This window comes from Pleurodeles waltl, chromosome 7 (genome assembly GCF_031143425.1).
Source record: "Pleurodeles waltl isolate 20211129_DDA chromosome 7, aPleWal1.hap1.20221129, whole genome shotgun sequence".
Lineage (NCBI taxonomy): Eukaryota > Metazoa > Chordata > Amphibia > Caudata > Salamandridae > Pleurodeles > Pleurodeles waltl.
The window spans coordinates 1,436,391,611-1,436,412,012 of NC_090446.1; the positions used below are offsets into that span (position 1 = coordinate 1,436,391,611).

At 44.3% G+C, this 20,402-nt stretch overlaps 1 protein-coding gene across 2 annotated transcripts in view; it reads left to right on the top strand.

Annotated features, from left to right (window-relative positions):
* The first annotated feature begins 3,424 nt into the window (after nt 1-3,424).
* Nucleotides 3,425-20,402, top strand: part of LOC138246453 (putative methyltransferase DDB_G0268948) — a 162,733-nt gene continuing 145,755 nt past the window's right edge. Inside the window, exons 1-2 of one of the 2 annotated variants that reach the window (XM_069201069.1) lie at nt 3,425-3,578; nt 7,464-7,603. In XM_069201069.1, coding sequence (XP_069057170.1) covers nt 7,577-7,603 — 27 coding nt within the window. In that variant the 5' untranslated portion in view covers nt 3,425-3,578; nt 7,464-7,576. The remainder of the gene's footprint in view (nt 3,579-7,463; nt 7,604-20,402) is intronic. The other variant, XM_069201070.1, reaches the window with a different exon arrangement.

The window sequence follows — 20,402 nt, forward strand, 5'->3', positions numbered from 1 at the left end:
GGTGATGCAGTCTTTTGTTGCCTGCGGTTGCAGGGGGAAGATTCCGTCGACCCACGGGAGATTTCTTCAGAGCTCCTGGTCCAAGAAGGAGGCAGGCTACCCCCAGAGTATGCACCACCAGGAAAACAGTCGAGAAGGTAGCATGATCAGCGATACAAGGTTGCAGTAGTCATCTTTGCTACTTTGTTGCGGTTTTGCAGGCGTCCTGAGCAGTCAGCGGTCGATCCTTTGGCAGAAGGTGAAGAGAGAGATGCAGAGGAACTCTGATGAGCACTTGAATTCGTTATCTAGAGAATTCCCCAAAGCAGAGACCCTAAATAGCCAGAAAAGGAGGTTTGGCTACCTAGGAAGGAGGATAGGCTAGCAACACAGGTAAGACCCTATCAGAAGGAGTCTCTGACGTCCCCTGCTGGCACTGGCCACTCAGAGCAGTCCAGTGTGCCAGCAGCACCTCTGTTTCCAAGATGGCAGAGGTCTGGAGCACACTGGAGGAGCTCTTGGCACCTCCCCTGGGAGGTGCAGGTCAGGGGAGTGGTCACTCCCCTTTCCTTTGTTCAGTTTCGCGCCAGAGCAGGGCTGGGGATCCCTGAACCGGTGTAGACTGCCTTAAGCAGAGATGAGCACCATCTGTGCCCATCAATGCATTTCCAGAGGCTGGGGGAGGCTACTCCTCCCCAGCCCTGACACCTTTTTCCAAAGGGAGAGGGTGTAACACCCTCTCTCTGAGGAAGTCCTTTGTTCTGTCTTTCTGGGCCAGACCTGGCTGGACCCCAGGAGGGCAGAAACCTGTCTGAGGGGTTGGCAGCAGCAGCAGCTGCAGTGAAACCCCGGGAAAAGCAGTTTGGCATTACCCGGGTCTGTGCTAGAGACTCAGGGGATCATGGAATTGTCTCCCCAATGCCAGAATGGCATTGGGGTGACAATTCCATGATCTTAGACATGTTACATGGCCATGTCCGGAGTTACCATTGTGACGCTGTACATAGGCAGTGACCTATGTATAGTGCATGCGTGTAATGGTGTCCCCGCACTCACAAAGTCCGGGGAATTTGCCCTGAACAATGTGGGGGCACCTTGGCTAGTGCCAGGGTGCCCACACACTAAGTAACTTAGCACCCAACCTTCACCAGCTGAAGGTTATACATATAGGTGACTTATAAGTTACTTAAGTGCAGTGGTAAATGGCTGTGAAATAACGTGGACGTTATTTCACTCAGGCTGCAGTGGCAGGCCTGTGTAAGAATTGTCAGAGCGCCCTATGGGTGGCAAAGGAAATGCTGCAGCCCATAGGGATCTCTTGGAACCCCAATACCCTGGGTACCTCAGTACCATATACTAGGGGATTATAAGGGTGTTCCAGTATGCCAATGTGAATTTGAGAAGTTGGTCACTAGCCTGTTAGTGACAATTTGGAAAGCAGAGAGAGCATAACCACTGAGGTTCTGGTTAGCAGAGCCTCAGTGAGACAGTTAGTCTTCACACAGGGAACACATACAGGGCACACTTATGAGCACTGGGGACCTGGCTGGCAGGGTCCCAGTGACACCTACACTAAAACAACATATATACAGTCAAATATGGTGGTAACATGCCAGGCAAGATGGTACTTTCCTACAGCCTATCTTAGGGGTGACTTATATGTAGAAAAAGGAGAGTTTGAGGCTTGGCAAGTACTTTTAAATGCCAAGTCGAAGTGGCAGTGAAACTGCACACACAGGCCTTGTAATGGCAGGCCTGAGAAATGGTTAAAGGGCTGCTTATGTGGGTGGCACAATCAGTGCTGCAGGCCCACTAGAAGCACTTAATTTACAGGCCCTGGGAACATGTAGTGCACTTTACTAGGGGAAAAGTAAATCCAATATGCAAATTGGGAATGAATCAATGTTACTATGTTAAGGGAGAGAGCATATGCACTTTATCACTGGTTATAAAGTGCGCAAAGTCCTAAAACCAGCAAAAACAGTGTCAGAAAAGTGGGGGGGCAGGCAAAAGCTGTGGGATGACCACCCTAAGGTTGTCAGGTCTAACAGGAGCTAATCTAAGAACTGTACATTTTGGAAGTGTCATGTATTTTTATGTCGGATAGGTGAAGATAGCTGCTGGGCATATATGCTTAGGGAATATAACAAAACTGCTAGTAGCAATGCAGAAAATGTTCTATGTGTTTACATCAATGAATAAAGCTAATGGTATTCTATACTTCCAGTGTGTCAAGTCCATTGTCCATTATGTTGCAATGTATATCAACTTGCTTCCCATTTTATTCAGAATGCGTTATAAATCATGTCCTTGGAGGGTTTTCAGTGCATTCAATTACTTGCTCAGCCACAGTGGTCCATTACTCTTTTAAGTATTTATCCCATGCTCTAATAATTCGCCACCAGGACTTTGACAATGCTATTCTGGAAAGTATTATTCACTCGTCACCTTAATCACTCAAAGCCATCCTAGATTCTACAACCAGACGGCTCCTCTCTTCCATATGTTTGAAAATTGACTGTCCGACATTTCTGTCTGCCCTCTGCCCCGACAGTGGTTGACAGTCATTTAGCAGAAGTGATGCCAATCGGTTTCGTGCACTGAGCGATACAGGAGACTCGTGTCCAGTAGGCAAAGGATCCCGTTCTATTTGTCTTTCAAGCCAGACAGCACCGGAAGGCGATGATGGCTGTCTCACTTCGTGTCATCAGGGCACTGCTTTCAGTCTCGGGCTTTTAACCTACAATTCATTGTAAAGTAACCTACAAAGGGCTTCTACTACGTGTCAGTATGATTAGTTAATTGTATGCAAACCAGGACAACACCCAGATACATTAGGATGTCCAATAAAAGCCCTGGACTAGTGTTCGGGCTGACATGGAGTGAGGTGTTCACGTTATTGAAAGGGGTCTTCAAGATTAAGAAGTTCGAAAGTTGGGTATTTCCCAGCGACACCGCCTAAGAATGGAATGCCACTCCTCTCATCCTCAAGTAGCGAAGATCAATTGTCCTTCCAAAAAAAAAAATGAACATCTCGCTCTTCCAGTCCTAACCCCGTCTGATTTACCACTAAGACCTGAACTGATGTGTGAGCTGGTAAGTTCGGTTTCGTAATGCCGAGAGGGCTGAAACGGTTCTGTGTTAGTTTCTCACATCCTGTTGGATAACTCACTAAACAAGCACTAGCCTGAGTAACAGTATTTCAGCGCCTGTCAGTCATGTATATAAAATACTGCTATCCTCCGGATCCTCACCTCAAAGGATAAGGGCGTGTGTAAGAGGCAAGATGCCATCTTCAGCGTCTACAACGGGGTGTAACAACTAAACAGAGGTTCATGTTCTCATCCACCACTGACACAATTATGAAAATGATGCCTTTATGGTTGTTATGGAAACTAATGATCTAAACATCTATTGGTCTTATAAAAGATCCTGTCTGTGCCTTGACAGACTCACTGCCGTCCTTCAGTCGGACTCCACTGCTTCGTACGCAGGGCAGCTCTCTGGGCATTAAGGCGCTGCCTTTCATCGACTCACTTTCCACCCATCATTTCAGCGTCTGGTGGTCAAGCAGGACACCGGAACTGCAACAGTAAATTGTACTTTTCTCATTTGTTCCCTGCTACAGAATTACGAATCATGCAGCTGTATTTTGACTGTGTGGTATATGGGTTTTTTGTCGATACTATATTTTATGCGCCCGATAGTACAGTTGTGGAATCTGTACTGATCTGTATTTATTCTTGTGATGTTATGTATTGCTGCATTATTGTTTAACCAGCTTGTGAGACGTTGAAATGCATAAACTAACCTGATTGTTTCATAGCAGAGGATACGATGTCAGGAGGTGCTTTTCGGTCAATGAATAATGTTTTAATGATAACATTTGTGTTCACAATTGAAAAGCAATGAATACCTAAGGGAAATCACTTGCTGCAGGTGAGACATGACAGATTGCAGTAGGCGGCACATTTGGCCTCATCTCTGGTGACTTGATAGTGATGCATGTTATATCTATTTTGTTAGTATTAGTTTTATCGAGCTCGCAAGTATCTGGTAGTCTCTTGTTGGTAGCAAAGTTATACACTCTACACAGCAACTCGCAAACTCAACGGTGCCGGGCAAAGTCCAGGTAAACAAATGGGTTCTAAGATCCCTGCGGAATTTTAAGATATTTGGCGCCAAGCGTAACTCTGGGAGCAGCATTCTCCATGCCATTGCTCTAATCACTGAAAAAGCCCGCCCTCTTAATCTTGCTCTCCGATATTTAGGTACTGTGATCAGGCAAGTGCAAATAGAGCAAAGCAGTCTGGGAGGAATGAATTATTTACAGACATCATACATAGGAAGACCAAGCTAATGGGTAACTGTTGAGGATGTCTAGGAATAAAAGGGAGATCTTCTTTAGTTGTTTCATTAGCAGGAAGAACATAGACATTAATTTATTAATCTGATACTCTGATACTCAAATCCGAGTTTTCTGGCAAATAGCACACCCAGATTGCGGACATTTAATGCTGGTTCCAGACACTCTCCCAGCAATTGAGGCCACCACATAGAGGACCAAATATCAAAATGTCAGTTTCATCGGAATTTAGCTGGAGAGAATTAACATTCAGCCAGCTAGCTACATGGATCAAACAACCTTTGAACTCTCTCCTGGAGTTGGGAAATGTTGCCTTCCATGCAGGTGGAACATATATATTAAAAAGAGTAGGACTGAGACAACATCCCTGATGAACACCACATCCAATATCTTTAAAATCGGAGCGAGAAGTAGCCATTTGGACTGCCTGAGTAATGTTTTCTAGAAAGGATTGAACCATCTGAGTGCCTTGTCTTTCAGGTCAATAGCAAATAACCTTTTTTTGTAATATAGAATGACAAACCGCATTGAAGGTGGCTGACAAATCACAGAGGATGAGTTCCACCCAACTTCCTCCAACTAAGATCATACGGATGTCATTGGTAGCCAACATAATTACGGTTTCAGTGCTAAGGCAGGATTCTAAACCAAATTAGTGCTTGTTAAATACACCTTTTCCTCACATTAAGAAGCTAGTTGTGTATTTCTCCAGCTCTCCAGGATTTTTGCAAACAAACGGAAGAAGAGAAATAGGCTAATAATTAGAGGAAATGCTAGGATCTAGAGTCTCCTTTTTAAGAGGGTAGTAACTAATACCGATTTACAAAAAGCAGGTACCACGCTCCTCTCACCTCTGTTAACCATGGGCGTATAACGTGTATACCCTTCATTAGTATCTTGAGGTAGGTTGCTTTTGAAGTCTGGCTGTAGACCAAACTACCATTTACGTGGATAGTGCATTGATGATGGTGCTTGCTAAGCATTGAACAAGATGTGAGGTCTAGTTAGAGGTTAGACTTTCAGATTCAAGAATGGTGAGTTGATTCTCCTGCCTGCTTTATATGCCTGAAAGCTGTGCATACTCTTGATTCTTCTCTTGTGATGGATAGAGAAAGAGGGCTTGCCGTAGACCAGATAGGGCTGCCCAAGAATTATGCTTTCATGATGATTTACACTGAGCATTTTGGAAAGCCTTGCATACCTCTGAGTAGAGTGGGTGCTCCTGCAATGTTTTTACAAGCTGAGGTGTAAAGTTTAATAATAGTGGATTAACTGACTTAGCATTGCCAAATCATGTTTACCCCTGATTTGTCCCCTACAATGGGTTAGGCAAAGGGCTCTTCTCACACATTTTTATTTGATGGCCCTGATGACAATTTACGGCAACAGGCACATTCATGGTTCTGTTTTTTCAGAACGAATAGTGAATACTTAAACATAGTGGTTTCATAATGATTGCTTGGTACAAGGGTTGAACCTTGTTTAACCTAGGTGGGCTTTTCCACAACCAGTGAAATAATTCTGGCGGGAAAACTCACAAGAGTAATGGACTGCAGCATCAGCCATGCCTTATTCCATATTTATTTTCTGTGTATTTTCTAGAAATTCTTGCAATCTCAAATGATTGCTAATCACCTTGCAGACTTCATTTAAATCTTCGTATTTAATGCAATGAGTGATTCAGAACAAGTGTTGATTGTTCATTTACCAAAGAAATAAGCCCTACTTGCCTTTCAGACACGTTTAATCATCCAACATGCAATTTGAGTGGCCACCTCACGTCATACCATCAGGGACACTGTTCCGAGTCCTAGGTGTTTAAATTATAAATGATTGTTAGGAGTTATTGACAAAGTCCCAAATCAATGACTTGTATGTTAGTCAGATTAGTTCAATGGAAACACACCAGTGACCATAATACATTAGTCCCGTGGGGGTGCAAAAGGTGTAGTGTCAGCACTATCTGGAGATGGCATTCCCTCATTTGAATGGAATCTCTTTGCCTTTGCGCCTGTGCCGTATTATGGATTTGAATGCAAAGAAACTTGTGAAAAGCTCACTGACAGTGGGCCTTGAAAATCTGGTGTACTGTCAGGGGTGCACTGTGGAGGCAGCCCCCTTGAGGGGACAAAAGGATCCCATGGACCCCCAGACAACCTTCAGAAAGTTGGTGCAGTTTCTCACTGCACCCGCCAGCAAAGGGATCTCTGTCCCTTCTCTAAAGTGGAGGTGGGTGCCACCTGCACGGTGTAACACGGAGCGACTGATTATAGCAGCTGCTCAATATTTCACTGGCTGCGCGGCCCCAAGGGGAGTCCTGAGCTCATTCATTGTAATCCAACATACTTGTGATGTTTGAGCATGGTGCACCGGTTTAAAGGTGCGCTGTGGTGCAAACATATTCTGTGCTCCAATACGGCCTCATGATTACAACACCTAGAATGTATTAGGCTGTTGAATAAAATGCAACGACTTAAACTAGTGTCCATGTTAGGTAGGGTGGAATGGTCAATCTACTGAGAGCAAGATTTAAAAGTCCACATTAATAACCTGTGCATTTCCTAGCTACACCACCCAACGTAGGAATGTCTCAAAGCGGTAGAACAACATTTCCCAAAAATGTGAAAATCTCGCTCATTCAAGATAAAACAACTTCTGGTGTACCACTTTGACCTGAAGAATTTATTCTGTAAGTTTGGTTTCTTGATGGAAAGAGGGCCACAACCTGCGCTTTGCAGAGAAAGAAAATAACATCAACTCGTAACCTGTTGAAAAACTCACAAAACAAATACTAGCTTGAGGAACACCTACAATTCATCATCCACTCACAGCAATGAAATACCATTTAAGTCACACAGAAATACAATTATATTCTTTTGCAAGGAATGAAGATTTGTCCCTTCATATTAATACATAAGTCAAAAGCATTTGTATTTAAATTGCCTCAGAAATAAGACACCATGACCATGATTCATCAGCTTGGATGCCAACGCCAAGCATTTGCGCAAGTTCCTGTCTTATGCCCTTATTGATGCGTCTCTGGCTTTAGGGTTGTTATGCAAATTAATCGTGCAAGCATTTCATAATACAAATCCGGTCTCTATCTGTACCCTTCCAGGCACACTGCCTTCCCTCAGTTAGGCTCCAGCGAGCTGCACGCAGGAGATCTTTCTGAGCACTAAGGAGCTGCCTTCATCGACTTTCCACCCACCAGCGCAGCGGCTGCTCATCATGCAGGAAGACGCACCCACTGCAACAGTAAGTTGTACTTTTTATGTGTTTCCTTCTCTAGAACTACGACTGATGCAGCTGTGTTTAAACTGTGGGGCAGTAGACGTGTTTCAGCAGGAAGATTGTCCTCTGTGCACATCAGCAGAGAATATCAATTGGGAACCCTCATGCTTGGATATCAAAATTTATAGCACACAGTTTTGCTCCATATCCGAATATAAAATTAACACAATTACTGTATTTCTTTAAATGAATTACACTGGAATATACGATATTTGATGCTGTGGGCTCTCAAAATATAGAGGAAACTATCAAGTTGAATAATTATTCCCAGGGATCCATTTCACCTCCGTCTGCTGTGGGTCATTCTACAGGTGTAGTAAATGAAACACATTAAACGCTGTACTCCATACAATTTCATTATCACTTTGCAAAGCGAAGATTGCACCATTACTCTGCCTTATAGTTGAGATTATCATGTCATAGTCCACTGCACTTCATTCCTTCAAAAGCACTTGCATGTGAATCGGGTCATGTTAGGCCAATGGTCTCCCTCAGAATTAGGGGTTTCAATGCACTATTCCTATGTGTGTCCTTATGTTGCCAAATGCACACTCTGCCCTAAATGAGAGCATTTCAATATTTTAATACAGTGAGGGTAAAATGATCCTAAGGGCATGTGGCTCCAACCCCGTATCTCTATGCGAGGAAAGTTATTTCCAATATTACAACAGTGATAGGCGGTGGGCTCAAATATTCATAAGAGTTTACTCCTTTATGAATTTCGCCCGGAAATATAAAGTGTTATTAAGGTTGGCGGTGCAGGGGTTACAATATTGTGTTTGAAGTATCAAGCTGCAACATTTTCTCAATCCACAATAATAACTTTCATGTCATTTATTTGCAGGTTATAGCGCTAGTAAATATTGTGAATGATGTATTGTTGTTGCCTAGAAAGCCATCCTTTTGGCCCACATAACCCCCATTTAACTGATACTGGTGGTTACTGACTGACTGTGCCCTGGGCTCTGTTACCCTGGCCCAAGGCAAGTTCTATGTTAAAAAGGTATAAGTAACTAGGCAGAATTACAATTGGCTCTGACAACCTGCCTGTAAGTCCATAGTATATGGTAATGCATGTAGGTTTAGGCACCCCAGAAGGGTTAAGGCACTTGTGGGTGCACTGCTGAGGTGTACGGTTGTAGTGAATCCTATTTGGTTTTATTGGGAATCAGGAGATAGCTTAGCCTTCTGGCTTGCAGGCCTGTGCCCCTGTCACCTAGTGACTATAAACCTACTTAGCCTGTTCTATTTAAGAACATTTATTTAATTATTTCTTCCAAAATGGCTGCTATGTTTTTAGTTAGGAAGATGTTTTGATTTCACGTTATCAGTGCCACTCTGAGAAAGCGTCACTGTCAGGGTAAAAAACAAACGAGACAAATAGATATCCACATCATGTACTTTCCCAGTATTGTTTATTGTTTATATAAGTTTTGCCCCAAGCATGCCTTCTTATCTTTTGTTTGGGAACATACCTGCTTCTGGGGGTCCTACAAGATCTGTATAAATACATCTCACACAGAAAAGGCTATCAGGACGATTTCTACCAGATACCATCAACGCTATCTATGCTACACGTCGCCTTGATGCAGACCCAGCCTTCGTGTCTTCACAGAGTTTGATCTAGAGACCTCATTCCATAGTAACTAGGGTTGGGGGACTCTTCACCTAGTAATGGTACTGGCAGATTAGGGTTATCACACCTAGCTCTCTTTAGGTTAAAGAATAGGCTCATCACGTTAGGGAATTAGGGCCTATTTCACATCTATTTCAAATCTGATGTTATTGCAAGATTTGTATTCAAGACTTTCATTTTTACAATTCTCTTTCTTGCATTGTTCATTATCCTAATCATTGCAGCCCATGCATTTTACAGTAGATTGTTATTAAAACCTATTGAAAACTCTACTGCATCTCCTTCATTGCCTGTGTGTGACTGTGACTTGTGGCTCATTTGAGAAAAGGGTAATCTCCGTTTAACCATGACTCTCCTGAGATGTTGCATTCTTGAGTCCATGCGTAAAGGCTGACACAAATCACCATGTACTATTTGGGTTTTTAGTGAGTGCTAGAAATGGGGTCTTTGGTTGACAGTCAGGTTGCCCCCTGCTCAAGCAAGGACCCTCACTCTAGTCAGGGTAAAAGAGAATCACCCTCAGCTAACCACTGCTTACACCCTAGGTAGCTTGGCAGAGCAGTAACTTCAGAGTGCTAGGTGTAAAGTATTTGTGCCAACACACACAGTAACTTAATGAAAACATTACAAAATGACACAACACCAGTTTAGAAAAATAGGAAATATTTATCTAAACAAAACAAGACCAAAACGACATAAATCCGACATACACACGTCAAGTTATGAATTTTTAAAGATTAAACTAAAAAATAGCACTTAGAAACACAAAATGCTTCGATGAGGTGTTAACACGGCGTCGTGATGGAGTCGTTCCCAACAAGCCGACACCAGCGGCGCCGGACACGGAGTCGCGTAGACCCCCAAGTACAGTACCTTTGGTGAAGAGAGAAAACAAGTCGATGCACGAAGTCGGGGATCACCGCTTCTGTGCGAAAAGTTGAATCTGCGCACTTCGATTGGAGTCGGTCACAACGTGGTGCGGAGACTTCCACAGAGTTGCGGACTTCAGCGACTCTGGTCTAAAAGTTCTAAAACCAGGTAATCAAAAAGAAAAGAAAAACTGGACAAATTAGATGGTCAGAAACACCTCCTCAGAGCTACTGTAAGGACATTTCTGCTAGAAATCAAAGGCTGCCTACCTACAATAGACGCAATGCACCTTGATGTTATGATGACCTGGAGTAACAGCAGATGCAACCAGACCTATCTGAATAGAGGATATCAGATGTGGAAGATGTGAGTAAAATGCAAGCAAATCTGCAAAAAGATCGGGAAGTGGAGATGGCAAACGTTCAGCATAAAACTGAAGATCTCAAAGTGTGCCCTCGAAGAAGAAGACTTTCTATAGCCAAGATTCCTGAGTTAAAAGCAATGAAACAACTCAGGTACTTTATAGAGAAGCTAGTGTGTGGCATCTTTGGTATGGACAATCTTTCCTCAAAATTAGTAGTAAAGCAAGCTCACTGAATGCTTTGGAATAGATCAGTTCCTAGGTGTGAGGAATTGGATTGTTGATTGACTGGGGTGTGAAACCAGGTCAAGCACCAGCCACAACCCCCTGCAGGGTGAACCACAAAACATCACTAAATTAACTTGTGCTTAACCCTGGGCAGCTTTGCACAAAAAGCAGTCAGGCTTAACTTAAATGTAGTGTGTGAAATATTTGTGCAGCATACAAACAGTTATGAAGTGAGAATATGGCACAAGAAAAATCCTAAACCAATTTAGAAAAATAGAGTACATTTTAATACATTGTTTGACACCAAAACAACAAAAATCCAATTTGAGGAACCAGAGTTATGAATATTTAAAGATTAAGGTTCAAAATAGCACCTAAATGATAAGAGCCCCAACTTCTTGCTCATGCAAGAAAGTGGAAAAGTTGAAAGTTAAGACCGACTCTGATGGAGAACTTTTTGGATATAAGAAGTGATTAGGAACCCAACCAGCGCATACCTTCAGGACTAGAAACATTTTGAAAGAAAAATGTCTGAGAAGGTAGAAGTTCAGTGAGGCAAGGCTGCAGGAATGGCTGAGGAAGGATGTTCATCTTCGATGGCCGTGGAGCAAAACCATCGTGAAGATTTTAATCTTCGGACTTAGTAATCGAAATGGAAATCGAAAATCTCTAGTGGGATAAAGCAGTGGTCTGTAGCTGAAAACATTTCCACAAGGTCAGATACCTCCTTGGTGAAAGACTATTTAACCAATTTGCTGCTGTGGAGAAGAATGTAGTGTGAGAAGCCACAAAGTGAATCCAAGTGATGCTGCATTCCAGGTGTATAGGCGAACAGGTTGGTCCCAGTCCTCTCCTGGTTCTCAGAGCGTTTTTGACCAAATTTCCTCAGTGTTGGAAAATGGCCATCTTGGCACTGTTAGCACCACATCCTAGGGTCCAGGAGTGGATGGAGACCTCTTGGAGGTTCAGGACTCACTCAGACCCGGTCCAGTTGGTGAGAGCCTGATATTTCCCTGTGGCTCTTAACAGGATGCCAGCACACTAGCCCTTGGATTCACTTCTTATAGACCTGGGTGTAGGTGTAGTTGCAGGGCTCAACAGCAGACTCTGAGGGTTTAAAGCAGCCTCCAGGAAGCAAAGCAGTCCTTCCAGGTACAGCAGCAGTTGGCAAGTGCACAGCACATCACAGCTGCAGGCAGTCCTCTGAGAGTCCTTCCACAGGTCCATTAGTGAACTGAAGAATGGGTCTGAAGGTCCTATTTTTATAACATGGTGCCCTTCTCCTGGATGGTGATAGAAGTTTCTGGAAAGGTTCCTTGAAGTTCTCTGAATTGCTTGATTCCCCGGCAGTGACTCCAAGCTGGCTGCAGTGACAATACAGGGTTTATAGGTCTATTGTGAGGAGACAGGACACACCACATGTGCAAGTGGGGCTATGCTCAATTCTGCCCCCTATCCTGCCAGTTGATGGCCCATTGAGACACATCATACCCCTCCTACTGTCACGGAGTGTAGGAGGCTGGCCTTGCTTATAGTGGGTACCTGATGGTACTTACACCTTGTGCCAGGTCCAGTTGTCCCTTATTAGTGGATTAGTAGTGTTCTAGCAGCTTAGGCTGATAGAGGTAGCTGTACCAGAGCACGTATATCGTATAGGTACTATAGCATAAGAAAGACAATACTCAGAGTTATTAAAAATAAAGGTACTTTATTTTAGTGACAATGTGCCAAAAATATCTCAGAGGATATACTCCCTTAGGAGGTAAGTAAAATACACAAAATATACACACACACCAAAATCAGGTAAGTAAAACAGTCAGAAGGTAGTGCAAACACTGTAGAATACAATAGGATGCAATAGGCCTAGGGGCAACACAAACCATATACTAAGAAAGTGGAATGCGAACCACGAATGGACCCCTAGGCTAGTGTAGTTTGTAGAGGGTCACTGGGAGTGTAAGAAAACACCAAGGGTGTCCAAGTTACCCCACCCCAAGACTCTGGAAAGTAAGAGTAAAGTACTATTATTTCACCAGAAACACACTAAAGTCGTGATAGAGGAATTTGCAAAGACTACAACAGACTGCAAAGCACTGAAGATAGATTTCTGGACCTGAGGACCTGCAAAGGAAGGGGACCAAGTCCAAGAGTCGTGAAAGTGTCCAAGGGGGCAGGAGCACATTATACCCCGGATAGGTGCGCAATGGCTGCCTTTGGATGGAAGAAGCTGAAGATTCTGGAACAAGTGACAGTCTGAGTCACTTGGGTGCACCACCTGTGTTCCAGGGGCCATGCTCGTCAGGATGAGAGGGGTCCCAAAGTACCAGTGATGCTGAAGTTTGGTGCCTGCTGAAGCAGGGCGAAGATTCCATTAACCCACGGGAGATTTCTTTGTGGCTTCCAGTGCAGGATGAAGGTAGGCAGCCCCCAAAGCATGCATCATCAGGAAACAGTCGAGAAAGCCGGCAGGATTAGGCGATACAATGTCGCTGGTAGTCTTCTTGCTACTTTGTTGCAGTTTTGCAGGTGGCCTGGAGCAGTCAGCGGTTGATCCTTAGCAGAAGTCAAAGAGAGAGGTGCAGAGGAACTCTGGTGAATTCTTGCAAGGTGCTATCTGAGGAAAAGCCCACGGGAGAGACACTAAATAGCCCTCAGAGTAGGATTGGCCACCCAGTCAGGTAAGCACCTTTCAGGGGGGTCTCTGACATCACTTGCTGGCACTAGCCACTCAGAGGCCTCCAGCGTGCCCTCACACCTCTGGATCCAAGATGGCAGAGATCTGGGACACACTGGAGGAGCTCTGAGCACCACCCCTGGGGTGGTGATGGACAGAGAAGTGGTCACTCCCCTTTCCTTTGTCCAGTTTCATGCCAGAGCAGGTACTGGGGGTTCCCTGACCCAGTGTAGACTGGTTTATGCAAGGAGGGCACCAGCTGTGCCCTTCAAAGCATTTCCAGAGGCTGGTAGAGGCTACCCCTCCCCAGCCTTTAACACCTATTTCCAAAGGGAGAGGGTGTAACACCCTCTCCCAGAGGAAATTCTTTGTTCTGCCTTCGTGGGACTGGGCTGCCCAGACCCCAGGAGGGCAGAACCCTGTCTATGGGGTGGCAGCAGTGGTAGCTGCAGAGAAAACCCCAGAGAGCTGATTTGGCAGGACCCGGGGCCCATAGTGGAGCCCCAGGGATGCATGGAATACGCACCCCAATAACAGATTTGGAATGGGGGGACAATTCCATGATCTTAGACACGTTACATAACCATATTCAGAGTTACCATTGTGAAGCTACATACAGGTATTGACCTATATGTAGTGCACGCGTGTAATGGTGTCCCCGCACTCACAAAGTCCTAGGAAATGGCCCTGGAATTTTTTGGGAAAGATTCTGGAATCTGAGAGGAGCACAAACTTCCTTCAACCCAGCATTCCCCCACGTCTCCTGATAAAAATGGTACCTCGCTTGTGTTGGTAGGCCTAGTGCCCGTGTCAGGAAACAACCCAAAACACAACATGGACACATAACATTTTTACATTGAAAACTGATGTTGTTTTGGTAAGTGCCTAGCTGTGTATTTTTTCCTCTATCTCAGCCGGCACCTAAGAAAACCTACCAAACCTGTGAATTTTTGAAAACTAGACACCTATGGGGAACCCAGGATGGGGTAACTTGTGGCGATCTCACCAGGTTCTGTTACCCAGAATCATTTGCAAAACTCAAAATTTGGCAAAAAAAACACTTTTTCCTCACATTTCAGAGATGGAAAATTTTGGAATCTGAGAGGAGCAAGAAATATCCTCCCACCCAGTATCCCCCAAGTCTCCCGATAAAAATGGTACCCCACTTGTGTTGGTAGGCCTAGTGCCCGCGACAGGAAATGCCCCTAAACACAACGTGGACACATCAAATTTTTCTAATGAAAACGGACCTGTTTTTTGCAATGTGCCTAGCTGTGGATTTTGGCTTCTAGCTCATCCGGCACCTTGGGAAACCTAGCAAACCTGTCCATTTTTTAAACCTAGACACATAGCGGAATCGAGGATGGGGTGACTTGTGGGGTTCTCACTGATTTCTCTTACCCAGAATGCTTTGCAAACTTCAAAATGTGGCCCAAAACACTTTTTCCTCATATTTCAGTGCTGAAAGTTCTGGAATATGAGCACAGCCACAAACTCCCTTCCACCCAGCATTCCCCCACCACTCCTGATAAAAATAGTACCTCACTTGTGTGGGTAGAAATATTGCCCGCGACAGGGAAGGGTCCAAAACACAACATGGACACATCAAAATTATCTATTACAAAACTTTCTGTTTTATCAAGGGCAGCACCTGCATTTTTGGTCCTGGGCTCAGCAGCTATCTGGGGAAATCTACCAAACCCAGACATTTCTGAAAACTAGACACCTGAGGGAGTCCAGGGACGTGTGACTTGCGTGGCTCCCCCAGTGTTTTCTTACCTAGAATCCTCAGCAAACCTGCATTTTGCATAATCAGCAATGTAAGTTCTGCCAAAGTTGAAGAAACCTAGTAAAGACAGTAGTTTCCAAATAGTGTTTGGTGGTTGGAGCGCAGGTCAAGCTCTTGCCATCATTTGATAGGTCGTATCCCTGAAACAATCCACTGAGAAAGGCTATTTTAGTATTCCTAAAATTCAATTTGTAGCCAAGGACTGCAAATTCTAGAACAATCGCATAGACCCTGGCAAGATTAACGTTGAGGTCATCATCTGTGAGATAGATATCATCCACATAGGACAACGTCTCGGGGTCAATATAATGCAATATTGATCTTACATAGGCTGAGAACAGCCCTGGGCTGTTCTTATAGCCTTGGGGCAAACAACAGAAGCACTTTTGTGAGTCTAATGAGAATGCACTCAGGTCCCAACTTTCATGTGCTGAGTTCTGGCAGAAGAAACCATTGGAGATATCCAAGGTTGTTTTGTATTTTTTACGCATTGTGTTGTTTACTAGTGCGGTGCTGTGTGAATTTTGGATTGTGTATGTGCCTATATAACTGTTTAAATGTCTATAGTCTAAGACTATTCTATGTGAATGGTTTGGTTTTGCAATGGGGAACAATGAGTTATTCATGGCAGAGACACAGGGCTCAGTTACACCCTGGTACTCAAGCTGAGTGAGGATCTCCCTCATTTGAGCTTTGGCTTTATGTTTAACAGGATATTGAGGCTGAGGCTGGGTGTAGACCTGATCGGTATTATATGGGAAGAAGAATCCTTATCCCAACCTACATGGTTAAGGTATAATGCAGGTGCCTGTGCTAAAGCCTAGTTGACAGCGTAGGCTTGTTTTACTGCTTCTGGAACAAGATCAGAGAAAGAAGGCATAACGACATATTCACCATGTGGGAGCTTTCGGACCTGCTCAGGTGGCTTGTCCCTTTCGGCCAGTAGGCTATCACAACTATGTTCATCCCAGAATATCACACTAATGGTGCGCTCTATGTCTCCCTAAATCTGGATATTTGGATCATAAACCCCTGTCAGTGGAAGAACACGCCCGTTTGCATTCTCAACTGCAATAAAGTTGATAGTTGCATTCGCATCAAGATGATGTTTCAGACTCTGGCAACATATTGTGACTTCTGAGGCGCTGTCTGACAGTGTCACTGCCCGTGTCTTGTTCTTCAGCAACGTTTTCAAGAGTACTGGCATTTTTAATTGACAGTGCTGCCACCTTTTCTCTTTTTAAACTGTGGCTTTTGTTGTGGGGACTTGTCTTCTTTTTTGTCTGAAGACGGTGGGAAATCTTTCTTCTGTTTCATGTAGTCAGGACGTTGCCCTGACCATCCCACTCTCTTGCTACGTCTATCCATTGCTTCCTGAAAGGAACGAGACGGATGTGAATCAGTATATCTGTCAAGAGCTTTTATGTTTTCTCTATTCCTGAGATCATAGCCCTAATTATGAGGGTGGCGGCGGCCTCCACATTACCACTGTGGCAAACGCACAACTGTCGGACCACTGGCACCACAACGTTTCCGCCAGCCGATGGCCTGACGGTGCCGGCAGTCTCAAACCGCCAGAGCAGCAGTGCCCTGGGGATTACGATCCCTCTCTCTGCCGGCGTTTGCATAGCGGTTGCACTGCCATGTAATTGCTGGCAGAGACAGGGTGCCGGAGTTCCCTAGGCCATGGACAGTGCAGGGGCCCCCATGACCAGCCCCGTCACACTTTACCTTGTTTGCTTTGCAGACAGTGAAAATCGCGACAGGGCTGGTGCACCCTGCGCACCTCTATCTTGCCGCCAACTCAATTATGAGCCGGCGTCAATGTTGTGGGGTGTTTCCCGCTAGGCCACGGGCGGAAACTCTGTTTCCGCCCCATGACCCAGAGATAAACTAGTAATAGGGGCCTTTGGCAGACGGGCTTTCTGTCTGCTGAAGTCAAAATGAGGGCCTATATCTCCTTTTGGAATTCTCCGGATGTGGAAAGTCTGCTCTCTGACTTCTCCTGTGTCTAATTTGCTTTTTTTTATCCCATCACTTTTTAGAACCCTCCTGTGCTTGTTTGGTATTTTGCTTGGGGGTGGTACTCTGCATTTCAGGCTTTTTTGGGTTGGCTCCCAAACCATCCCATCCTATACTGGTTTAGGTATCGGAAATTATTTTCGGTAGCTGTTTCTCCTGTTCAAGTGTGGAATCGCTTGGAGCCGCTGGCGTATAGCCAGCACTACTTCTTTCACTCTAATATTACTAAGTATCTTGAGGAGACTGCATCGAAGTTACTCATTAATTTCATCCCCAAATCTCGGGCTGAAGCAGCTAACACTCCTGTGGTCATTCTGAATGTGTCTGGGTACCATGTGTGGTAGTATCTACCCAATGTGGCACAATCACCCACTGAAGGAACTATTCTGAATGGCAAGCACATCGTGAGAAATCTATGCTTGTCCTGTGGTCGAATATGGGGAAACACAGCTTCCTGCTGATTAGTTTTCTGAGCTATCCAGAACAACTTGTTCTGTGGGCACTTTCCCATAATAGAATGGACTATTTGGGGGTTAATCCCAGTAGTAACCAATTGATATCCAGCGGTGCTGGACGCCCTGGTATGGTCTTCACAGTTCACATTATGAACTGAATGAGTCATCCATATATTTTTACTAGTTCAAGATATAAATTGCGCAGATCAGCTGCCTGTATGTTTTGTACACCGGGGTGTGGTGTATATGTGGCAAACAAAGGCCACAGTGGTCCGTCATTACCTAAAGGATCTATTCTTACGTGTTGTATTACATGTGGTAGGGCGCCATTAAACCAGTTCTGATGTTCTTCATAAGTAATCCGTATTTCAAGATACTGGTATGCTTGGTACCGTAGTGGTACGTTTGCAACTCTGTACGTGTGGAATGTGAATGTAGTGTTATCCTCCTCAGGAAAGGGAACCCAGGAATAGAATGTTTCTGTTTGGTAAGCTTCATTAGCTTCTAAAATTAATGTAATCCCAGCCCTCATCTGGCAAGCCATGAGCTATCAGATGGAGTGTTAATGCATGTCTGAAATTCTCAGGCATGCCTATGGCATTAGACATATTATGAAATGGGTAAAGAGATGGGTACAGACCCATAACCGGGGACTCACCCACCATAATAAACTCATGGTATATGGATTGCACATGTTTACTGCCAGCGTCCACCTTTTAAGATAAGGCTGCTGTGACGCAAAGAAGGATAAGAGGCACGAGGCTGGTGACATGTGAACATGTGTGCACGTGTACACGGGTGTGAAAGCTATACGTGGGAGACTCCTGACGTGCACAGCCTGAGAACTGTGTGCAGGTAGCCTGGCACAGAAGGGGCTATGCAAGGTTGAGTATAGACCTGGGATAGATCTTATAATGTGGGTCTACACAGACAGAGAAAGTCAGTATGGTTTACTATCCTATCTGAGTAACACTCCATTATACACTTATGGGAAGGCTGCCATAGGGCGCAGCTCCACTCACCTTTGGACTACATACTCCAAAGTTGTAGTGATGTACATGGTAACTTTTGTGAAAAGAACAATTCTGTAAAGTCCAAAGACATATCTGTACCACGTGTGGGTCATCCAGGAATGCCATATTTCTCTGGCTCAGCTCAGGATCCGAGCCCAGGCCTTTTGTGACCCTGCTTGGCTGGATTAGTTACTATTCTTTCTAGCTGAGGGAGCATAGGCTCCCCCCCTCCACAAAAGGAGCAACTAAGACTCAATCAAGGCAAATGTGGTGCCTGGCGTGGCCTCAGCTATCAGCAAGCCTGAAGGACAGAGACCATGACCAAAGCTGGGCTGAAAAATTCACACAAATAAGGTGCAGCCCGGGCAGCTCATATATAGAAAAAAAGTGAACAATCGATTCTCTTTTCGGTTCGCTCACCCTCTTGAATACTTTGTAAGTGCTGATCTCTTTTCTACAGCAGCACTGGGTTCAGTGCTGACTCTGATATTATGATGATCAATAATGATGGTTTTATTTCTACATGCTCCACTGCACATTAACTTAATGTGATCTGCAGGTGAAATAAAACAAGCATTAACAAATCCAATTAGTATAGCTTTCCTTAGTCAAACACTTTGAAACTCAGTGGGGTATATTTTCTGTATTTGTGTGTTAATGGGTCAGTGAATGATCTTGAGTGGTCTTGAAGGTTGACTGAGTGGGTGTCTAAGTGACTTGAGTAATGACATGAGGAAACAATCTAGATGGATGAATATGAGTATGTAGGTGAACTGAGGCAGTTGAGTGAAAGTGAGTGAATTGTTGAATGCAGGTGGGTGAATGTCGCTAGGTAGGTGAATGCCAGTAAGTGCTTAGGTGAGTATGAATAGATGGGTGGGTGTATATGGGCATGTCAAAGTGGGCTGGCAAAAGTGAGGTTAAGCACCATGAAGTGACTGAAATGCAGCACACAACCCATAAATTAAGTATCTTAATAAAGAGAAATGCAACAGTTAGGGGGGGTGAATGTGCTTCAAGAGAATGTGTAGGAGGGCGGGGGAATGAGAGTGTGTAGTTGGGTGTGTGAGTAGACCAAAAAATGATAATGTTGAATATATAATGGGAATATGGTGAGTCATATCCTAGTCCCTATTAGCAGGGTCTCTGAATGCTCACTGGACCAATGCAACCGCCCCAGAGATTTGTGATTCAATCAATGGTTACGGGTTTGAATCCTGGCAGCCCTAGTCATCCTTTTATGCTGCAATGGTCAATAAAATAACAACTGTTGACCTTGTTGTAAGAATTAATATATGTTACTCTGATCCAACTTTTCCAAGGATAAACTTGTTCTCCACACACACATATGTTGGGTCGAAAAAACCCTCAATCTTTCTGATGCTAGCTTTTTTCTCTCATTGGGACCATGACTACAACTTCTGCTACTGGTACTGGCAAATAATAAAGATGCTTGATCTTCAATTTAAAATTAATTGAAGAAGGCATTCTCATCGCAGAGCACTGTTGTGCCTCTGCAATTATAATATACATTGTCACAAAACAGACATATGGAGTCACAGCCATTCACAGACAGATATACATAGGAGTAGGCAAGCAAACAAACATTTAGACCTAAATAGACTCACACAAATGTTTGCACATTCACACATCAACATAGACAGAGAGGCGCACATAGAGAAAAAAAAAAACAGGCACAGACATATGTACATGAA